We start from the raw sequence: 8,854 nt of genomic DNA, 5'->3' as shown, positions 1-8,854 counted from the left end.
GTCAGAGGCCTCGACGCGCGCGAGATCGTCGCCGTCGACTTCCGGGGCGGCGGCCTCGTGTCCGGGCGCGCGACGGCGGACGCGCTGCGGCGGCGGCTCGGCGCCGTCGCGATGCGCGACTGCCCGACGCCCGTCGGCGTGTCGGCCTTCGACCTCGCGAGCCGCCGCCTCGTCGCGATCGGCGGCGACCAGGACCTCGCCGCGGCCGTCGTCGCGAGCTCCTGCGTGCCGCTCCTCTTCGCGCCGCAGCGGCTCGCGGGCGGCCGGCTCGTCACGGACCTGGCCTTCTTCCTCGACGCCGGCGGCGCGCGCGCGCTGCCGTCCGCGCCGAAGAGCGGCCGCGTGCTGAGCGTGTGCTGCGACGACTGGAACCTCCGGCGGCTGTCGCGCGTCGACGGCGCGGTCACGCTGTCGCTGCGGCACATCGCGCGCGTCGCGCCCTGGGCCGTCGCGACGCTCGGCGACCGCGCCCTGCGGGAGGCCCGGCTCGCGACGCGCGCGGCGTGCGACCGGCCGCTCGAGCGGCGGCGCGGGGGCGAGTTGGGCGTCGATGCTCGGGGACCGAGCTCCGACAGACACCTCTTGTTTGTGCTGCTCCTCCTGGTCGGGCTACTCTGCTTAAAACTGAGTTAGGCCGGCGGCGTCTGTTTGTGCTGCTCTACTAAAAAACTAGTTAGGCCGGCGGCGTGTGTCTCCGCAGCCGCGCGTGGACGCCCTCGTAGACCGTAAAGCGCGTCGAGCTCACGAGGAACGCGCGCGAGACCGCCGGCGCCGCGCCCGCGAAGAAGCCCAGAAAACCGCGCGTGCGGAAGACGGACCGGGCCACATGCCTCGTGGACACGGCCAGGTCCGGCGTGACGCGCTGGACGTTGGCCTTGACCGTGTCGAGGGGCTGCGAGATGAGCCAGCCGAACGCGCCCGAGACGCCGCCGGAGACGGCGACGGCGGCCCAGCCCGGCACGGCGGCCGCGACGAGCGACTTCGTGTGCTCGTAGACGCCAAAGTAGGCGCCGAGGAAGATCATCTCGCGCGCCGTGTTGACGTAGTGGCCCCGGAAGACCGCGAGGACGCCGCTCGTCCGCGATATCTCGTAGCAGCAGTGCGCGCTCGACCGGTAACGCTTGTGTTTTGGGTCGTTGTCGAGCTGGAGCTGGATCTTCACGTACTCGAAGGGCGTCGACACGAGCGACGCGATCGGCCCCGCGGCGGCGCCCGCGACGACGACGCGCGCGTCCGGGCCCCGCAGCGGGCCGTCGGCCACGCCGAGCCTCGACCGCATCGTCGCGTACGACCCAAAGTTCATCGTGTTCAGCAGCGTCAGCGCGCAGAGCGGCGGCATGAAGCCTCGGAAAAAGGCCGTCGCGCCCTCCTCCCGGGCGATGGTCCGGAAGGCGCGCAGCATGCCCGCGTTGAAGCGCTCCGGCTGCGCCTGGAGCCGCGTCTTCACGACGTCGAACGGGTAGCCGACGGCCGTGCCAATGACTCCGGCGGCGGAGCCCGCCGCGGCCTCGCGCCAAGCCATGCCCAGTCGTGCGAGCTCAGATGATCTGATCTCGCCAAGCCATGCCCAGTCGAGTCGTTCAGATCTTCAACTTTAGGTTCACTCTACACTTCAAGCAAGCGAAGAACAACTCTAGAGCCCGTTTATGTCCTTCAGCTCGAAGATGCGCGTCGGCGCCCGGTGCTTGCTCTGGTTCGAGTGGATGATGACCTTCGAGCGGACGTAGTTGCCGTCCGTCTTCTGCGCGAGGCGGAGGCAGTGGACGTCGTTGAGCAGCCGCGGGAACATGTCGCGCGGGCAGTAGGGCCCCTTCGTGGAGCCGCCGACGAAGACGATCGTGTTGCCGACGACGGCGGCGCCGTGGCAGTGCCGCGGGCTCGGGGGCTCGCCCGGGAACGCGTGGCCGTGCGGGTCGCGCCGCCACACGGGCTTGTGGGGCTGCAGCAGGCTGAAGACGCAGATGTCGTTGTGGCAGATGGAGCCGGCGAGGTTCGCGCCGTTGAAGCCTACCGAGAGCGGCGGATTCTGCTTTCGCTCGCGCGCGAAACATCATTCGCGGGGGGAAAAACGCCGCGCCGGCCCGCGCCCGTGACGGGCCCCGTGCCTCCGAAGACGTAGATCGACGTCCCAAAGGTCACCGCGGAGCTGCCGTAGCGCGCGGACGGCGCGACGCCCGCGGTCTTCGGCGGCTCCCAGCTCGCCGTGCCCGCGAGGGGGTCGATCTCGAGGCACGCGACGAAGTCGTCGACGCAGCCGTCGCCGCCGAAGCCGCCGAAGATGAAGACCTGGGCGGTGCGAAATTCCCAACTTCAAAGGCTCCTCTCTCGACCGTGTTCCACTCGCTTCGGCTCATTTTTGGACGAGCGATCATCTCTCGGAGCGCTCTCGAAGCGTGGATGCTTTTTCCGAAACGATCGCGCGCGGAACACTCACGTCGAAGCGAACTCGAATCACCCCGTTCCCGCCCCGACGAAGACCGCGTCCCAGTCGAGGGGCGCGGCCGCCGCCGCGTGGCCGCTCCGGGGCGACGGCGCGTTCGGCGAGTCGCCCGTGCAGCACCGCCACCAGATGAGCGTCTCGAGGTTGAGCGCGTGGACGTCGTTGAGGTAGTCGCAGCCGTCGTAGCCCCCGACGACGACGAACGTCGTGTCCACGACCGTCCCCGTGTGGCCCTGGCGCTTCCGCGGCACGTGCCCGACGGCGTCGACCTTGAGCCAGTGGCCCTCGGTGCCCTCGTCGTTCTTCAGCTGGAGCCGCCAGACGTCGTTGTTGTAGCCCTTGGTCCCGACGCCGCCGAAGACCCAGAGCGAGCTCTTGTACGCAAAGGTGCTGTGGTACGCGCGCCGCGACGGCTTCGTCGACGACGTCACCTCCAGCAGGATCCACTCCGGCTCCCGCGGGTCCGACGCGTCCACGATGTGCGTCTCGTCCGAGTAGCCGCCGCCGTAGCCGCCGAAGAAGTAGGCCTTGCCGCCGATGCCCGCGCCGGACACGCCCTTGAACGGGAGCGGCGCCTCCTTGCCGCGCACGACCACCTCTTCCCACGTGCCGGACTTCGCCATCGCTCAGGAGTCAGAGCGCGCTCCTCGAGTTGGGGCAGCCCATCGGCGCTGCCCAACCGATTCAATGCGCCTCAAGATGCATCGGTGCTGGCTTTCGAGCTGTGCAAGGCGCCCCGACTTGCGACACGCGGCGCCGACGCCCGGGCAACGCAGCGCGAGGCGGTCGTAGCATCGTTTACCTGCGAAGCCGACCAAACACCCGCGCATCGATGCGACGGACCTGCGCGTGCATGGCGGCGCTCGCGACGAGCGCTCGCGGCGCGAACGCCTCCGCTGGGGCGGGCGCGCTGGCGCGGGCGCGCGCGCTCGTGCCGCCGAGCGTCGTCGCGACGAGCCACGGCGATACCGAAGGCATCGACTTCTGGGAGGAGCACGCGTCGCTGCTGGAGGCGGCGCGCGTCGAATACGGGCCGCTCGACGCGTCCGTCTACGCGCCCGGCGAGGGCGACGTGCTCGGGCCGGACGGCTGGCACGTCGAGGGGACGGACGTGCCGGGCGTGTACGCCGTGCGCGTCGTGAGCGAGCGCTTCCTGGAGAAGCTGGGCGCGGAGCTCGCGCACCTGCGGGCCTCGGGCATCCCGCTCCGGCGGCCGAACGGCATGAATCGCCACGGCTGCATCCTGAGCCACCTCGGCTTCGAGGCCGCGATCGAGAAGATCTGCGCCAAGGCGCTGCGGCCCCTCGGCCTGCGCCTCTTCCCCCACGCGCTGCGCCCGTCCGACGTCGGCCACAGCTACGCGTTCTCCGTGCGCTACGAGCCCGAGCGCGACGACGGCGACGTCGACCTGAGCGAGCACGCGGACGGCGCGGCGCTGACGATGAACCTGTGCCTCTCGAACTGCGCGTCCGCCGGCGGCGACCTGCTCTTCCGCGGCGTGCGCTTCCACGAGAAGGACGCGGACGACGCGCCGGTGAGACGCGTCAAGCAGACGCCGGGCGTCGCGCTCGTGCACCTCGGGCAGCACCTGCACGCGGCGGCGCCGACGACGAACGGGACGCGCGAGAACTTGATCATCTGGGCCCACGGCGAGCACGGCTACGTGCGCATCGCGCCCTACAACGCCGACGGGTCCGACGGCCGCCCCTTTTACTAGCCTCGGAGGTCCAAAATCGCGTCGCGGAGGCGCCGGAAGTCGTCGTCGGTGTTGTAGACCGCGTGCGAGAGCCGGAGGAAGCCGCCGAGCGACCCGTCGTCCTCGCGGAAGCCGCCGACGGCGGCCTCGACGCCGTACCGGTCCCGGAGCCGCGACCGGACGCTCTCCGGCGCGGCGGGCACGCCGGGCGCGTCGAGGGCCATGTCCAGGCCCGCGGGGAGGCGGACCATGCCCATGCTCGCGAAGCAGTCCGCCTCGTCGCAGGCCGGGCCGACGCGCCAGGCGCGGGCGAGGCCCGCGGCGGCGCGGCGGAGGCCCCGCGCGTTGAAGGTCCGCGCGTCGAGGCCGTCCGCGGAGCGCCAGGTCCGCAGGTAGTCGAGCGCGACGGGCGCGGCGCGCATGGCCGCGTAGTCGCGCGTGCCCGTCCAGCGGCAGTCGGCGAGGAGCCCCTCGCCCGCGTTCCAGGACGGGACCACGTGCGCCGCGCGCCCGTCGCGCGCGTGCAGCACCGTCGCCGTCGGGCCCGCGAAGGCCCACTTGTGGATGTTCGAGTAGTAGAAGTCGGCGCCGATGGCCTCGACGTCGACGTCGACCTGGCCGACGGCGTGCGCGCCGTCGACGGCGACCTACGATCGGACGTCTTCCGGGCGCGAACATACGCGGCGGACGCCGAAGACCGACCTCCTCGACGCCGCGCGCCCGGCAGAGGGCGACCATGTCCGCGACGGGCAGGAGCAGCGCGGGCTGGGACGCGACGTGGTCCAACAGCGCGAACCGCGGCCGCTCGCGGTCGAGCGCGGCGTCGAGCGCCTCGAGCACTCGCGCGTGCGTCGTGCCGGGGAAGGGCACGGGCGCCTCGACGACGTGCTCGGGGCCGAGGAGCGCCCGCGCCGCCCGCTTCACGCCGCCGTAGGCGCACGACAGGAGCAGCGCCGCGCCGCGGCCGCGCCATCGGTGGAGCGCGATCGCCGTCGCCACCGTCGCGTTCTCCACGAGCGCCGCGGTGCCCGCCGGCGCGCCGATGGCGGCGCCCGCCGCCGCCGCCGCCGCCGCCAGGTCCTCGTCCAGCGCCCGCGAAAAGTACTCGGCGTCCGGCTGTCGGAGCCAGTTCATGCGAATGGCCTGCTCGGCCTCGAGGACCGGCTTCGGCGCGGCCCCGAAGGAGCCGTGGTTCAGCCGAGCGACGTTTGGTGCGTGGTGCGCGAAATCGTCGGCGAATTGCGCTGCCGGGGCGCGCGTAAAGCGCCTGATCTGGCGCCCATACTGGGCTGCCTTCATCGGCACCATCGTTTGTGCACTGGTGTTGCAGGCGAGGCGAAGCTCTTATGGAGGCTGGGCCGCTGCCGCCGCCAGTTCCTCCGTCGATGTCGACGCCAGCTCCAGCGGTCGCCGGGCCGCCGCCGCCTCCCTCAAAGCCGCCAGCGATGCCGACGCCCTCTCCGGCGATCGGGCCGCGGCCGCCGACGACGAAGCCTCCGCCCTCTGAAGCGACGACGGCGACGCCTCCGCCGCTGCCGCGGCCGGCCCTTGTCTGCGAGAAGTGCCCCGTCGAGCGGCCGTTCGAGCGCCCCGTCGAGCAGTCCTCGGCGCGCCGCTGCGCCAGGTGCCAATCGACGGAGACGGCGGCGACGCTCAAGTGCTCGCGGTGCCGGAGCGCGTGGTACTGCTCGCGGAGCTGCCAGCGGTCGGACTGGAAGGCGCACAAGGCGACGTGCGAGCCCGGGCTCGAGCTCGAGCCGCTCGCGGACTTTTCCCGCGCGGCGCCGACGTGCGCGGCGTGCGGCGGCGCCGCGTGCGGCCCCGACGAGCGGCTCGGCCCCTGGGACCGGTACCGCGAGTGCTGCGGCGCGTTCCTCTGCGAGGGCTGCGAGTTCGGCGACGGCTCGCGCAAGCGGGCGGGCCCCGTGCCCGCGGCCGCGGACGCGTGCCCGCGCTGCGGCGCGGCGGCCGCGGCGACGGCGGCGGCGGCCGTCGCGCGGTGCCGGGGCCGCGCGGGCGCGGGCCAGCAGGACGCGCGCTTCGTGCTGGGGATGACGCTGCTGCGGGGGCTCAAGGGCCGGCGCGCGCAGCCGTCGCGCGGCGGCGCCGCGCTGCTGGAGCTCGCGCGCGCGGCCGACGACGGCGACCCGCGGACGGCATGGGTCGGCGCCGCGAACTACGAGGTCGCGCGCGCGTACCGCGACAAGCTCCTCGTGCCCGCGTCGACGAAGGTCGCGCCCTTCCTGCGGCAGGCCGCGGCCTGCGGCCACGTCCGCGCGCTCCTGGAGCTCGCGAAGATGTACGACGCGGGCACGGAGGTCCGGAGGGACCGGAAGGAGTACGCGCGCCTCGTGGAACTCGCGAGCGCGAGCGGCTTCACGGAGGCCAAGCGCTGCCTGTCGAAGCTCTACATCGACGGCGACGTGCTCGAGCGCGACCGCGAGAAGGCCGCGCGACTGTTGGGGCTCGAGCGGACGGCGGAGATGTGGAAGGACGGCAAGGGGCCCGAGGCGCCGGCGTTCCTCTTCACGTCGCCCGCGCCGGACCAGGCCGGCCGGGACCTGCCGAAGGACGAGTACGACGACGCGGAGATGGACGCGTTCTTCGACGGCGACTAAGTTTTGTGGCGGGTAGAATTCGAGTCGACAGCGTCGCCGGGGACTCCTCCCCGGACAACGCGAATACAGCCCTCATCGGAGAAAGTAGCTCAATTAGGGAGATCGGGTCGCTTCCAGGAAGACGGTCGTCCGGACGGGGTCGGCGTCCCGCCCCCCGGCGACGCGCTAGCCGCGCGGCCGACGGGTCGTCCGCCGAGGTTCCAGAGCATCATTGCCAAGACCGGCTGCGCGGGCCAAGAGCGCGACGACGACTAGTCGCCCGCACGCGCGGCCGCGCGGGCCGTCCCGAGCCGGTCGTTCGATCCCGTCGGAGGAGCGACGCCCGCGCGACGCCGTCCGACCGGCACCGCTCGGCGCGAGCACTTGGTCCAAGCACGACCGCGTCGTCGCCGACCCGGACCCGCCGCGCCGGAGCTCCGGGAGCCCGAAGACGCCGCGGTCCGCGCGCGGCCGACCCGCTCGGAGACCCGTTCTCGGAGCGGCGACCGCGGACCGATTTCGGCGCGGCGCGAGCTCGCGACGGCGCCAGTGACCGGGTCCAGGGGTTCGACGAGCGGATCAAAGCCTCAGAGGGCGCCGATGAGCCCGGCGGACCGCGGGGCCACGCGCAGACCGCGCCGTCGCCGCGACGAGCCGAAAGCTGCCCGGGCGCGAGAGCGCGGTCGCCGACGCCGACCGCGGCGCGTCCGCGGCCGAGGACGGTCCCGGGGGGCTCCGCGGAGGCGGTGGCGGCGGCCGGGAGGGCGGCGTCGGCGCGCGGGGCGGCGGCGACGACGTGCCGCGCGGCGCCGGCGGCCCAGAGCTGCCCCAAATGGCCAAGCTTGGGGAGGCTGCCCCGAGGGGCCGCCAACGGTGCGACGCGGGTTTACTGGATAGATTGAAGCGTATGACTACTCCGCGACTGGATAACTGTGTGACAACCCGCAAATGGCACCGCTATTTTTGACCAACAATGGCGAGTAGTCAGAGCTTTGTAGTATACTGTCGAAAAAATCGCAACTACTCCACATACCGCAAATGTCGTTTTGTCGGTGTGCCCCGCCTCGCGCATACCTTATGGAGGAGGCAGAAATTCGAATGAGTTTCAGCCTCCCCGCCGGTCGACAGTTCAGCAATGAACAGTCGAGTGGTTCAGTAGACTGACGAGAGTCTCCTGGGTGGGTCCACTGGTCGATATCAGTGGTCTCGCTTGGGGATGATCAGTGTCTTACTACGGAGTGGTCGACTGGTTTGAGTTTTACTACTCTCGGTCCCACGAAGTACCGCCAGCTCAGTTCGCTGAGTCTGCGCGACCTGATAGAAGACTCTTGCGTTGGTACGCCATGCGAAGAGTGGTCCTACTCGTAGGACCGGTTCTATTGTGCACAAGTCGCATGCGACCAGTGGTCGAGATAGGTTTTCTAGTAGAACCAGGTCTCGGTCGCTGAGCGTGCAACGAAGGCCCTACTCCGGGAGCCGACGAGTACTGGTGACCGTTGCCTATCGACTGTTCGCCCTGCATCTCGCAGGCGGGCGTCGAGGTCGGTGTGCTTTGCTCGTTTGGTCCTCTCGGTTTTGGCGCTTGAAAGTGCGAGAAGGTTGATCCTTCGACACGATCGATTGGTTGGACGTTCCATTGGGGAAGCCCTTTGGAGTTACGTCGGGCCGGTCGTTCGACGGTTGCTTCGGCGACTGTCACTCTACGCTATTTGCAAAAAGCGCCAAGGCTCTCGGTTTTATACTGAGGTCGAGTCGCGACTGAAGGACACCCTCGAGTGTTCCTTCGGTGGGAATAGCAATCTGGTTGATTCTGCCAGTAGTCATACGCTCGTCTCAAAGATTAAGCCATGCATGTCTAAGTATAAACGATTTTGTACTGTGAAACTGCGAATGGCTCATTATATCAGTTATAGTTTATTTGATAGTCCCTTACTACATGGATACCCGTAGTAATTCTAGAGCTAATACATGCATCGACTCCCAACTGCTTCGGCGGACGGGACGTATTTATTAGATTGAAACCAATGCGGGGGAGACCCCGGTATTGTGGTGAGTCATGATAACTTTGCGAATCGCATGGCCTTGTGCCGGCGATGGATCATTCAAGTTTCTGCCCTATCA

At 70.0% G+C, this 8,854-nt stretch overlaps 2 protein-coding genes across 2 annotated transcripts; one reads left to right on the top strand and one right to left on the bottom strand.

The window, feature by feature from the left end:
- Positions 1-2,007: 2,007 nt before the first annotated feature.
- On the bottom strand, positions 2,008-5,270 carry AURANDRAFT_64603 (hypothetical protein; the record flags this gene model as incomplete). The annotated part of the gene is made up of 4 exons (XM_009039282.1): positions 2,008-2,286; positions 2,479-3,036; positions 4,217-4,783; positions 4,839-5,270. 4 exons carry the CDS (start codon positions 5,268-5,270, stop codon positions 2,008-2,010), a joined length of 1,836 nt encoding a protein of 611 aa, XP_009037530.1.
- A 311-nt stretch (positions 5,271-5,581) lies between these two features.
- Positions 5,582-6,754, top strand: AURANDRAFT_64602 (hypothetical protein; the record flags this gene model as incomplete). Its single annotated transcript, XM_009039538.1, has 1 exon — positions 5,582-6,754. The coding sequence occupies one exon, from the start codon at positions 5,582-5,584 to the stop codon at positions 6,752-6,754; it is 1,173 nt and encodes a 390-aa protein (XP_009037786.1).
- Between the last annotated feature and the right edge of the window lie 2,100 nt (positions 6,755-8,854).

This window comes from Aureococcus anophagefferens, assembly GCF_000186865.1.
Source record: "Aureococcus anophagefferens unplaced genomic scaffold AURANscaffold_11, whole genome shotgun sequence".
Taxonomy (NCBI): domain Eukaryota; class Pelagophyceae; order Pelagomonadales; family Pelagomonadaceae; genus Aureococcus; species Aureococcus anophagefferens.
The sequence above is the reverse complement of the archived record's forward strand: the minus strand, read 5'-3'. Positions and strand labels throughout refer to the sequence as shown.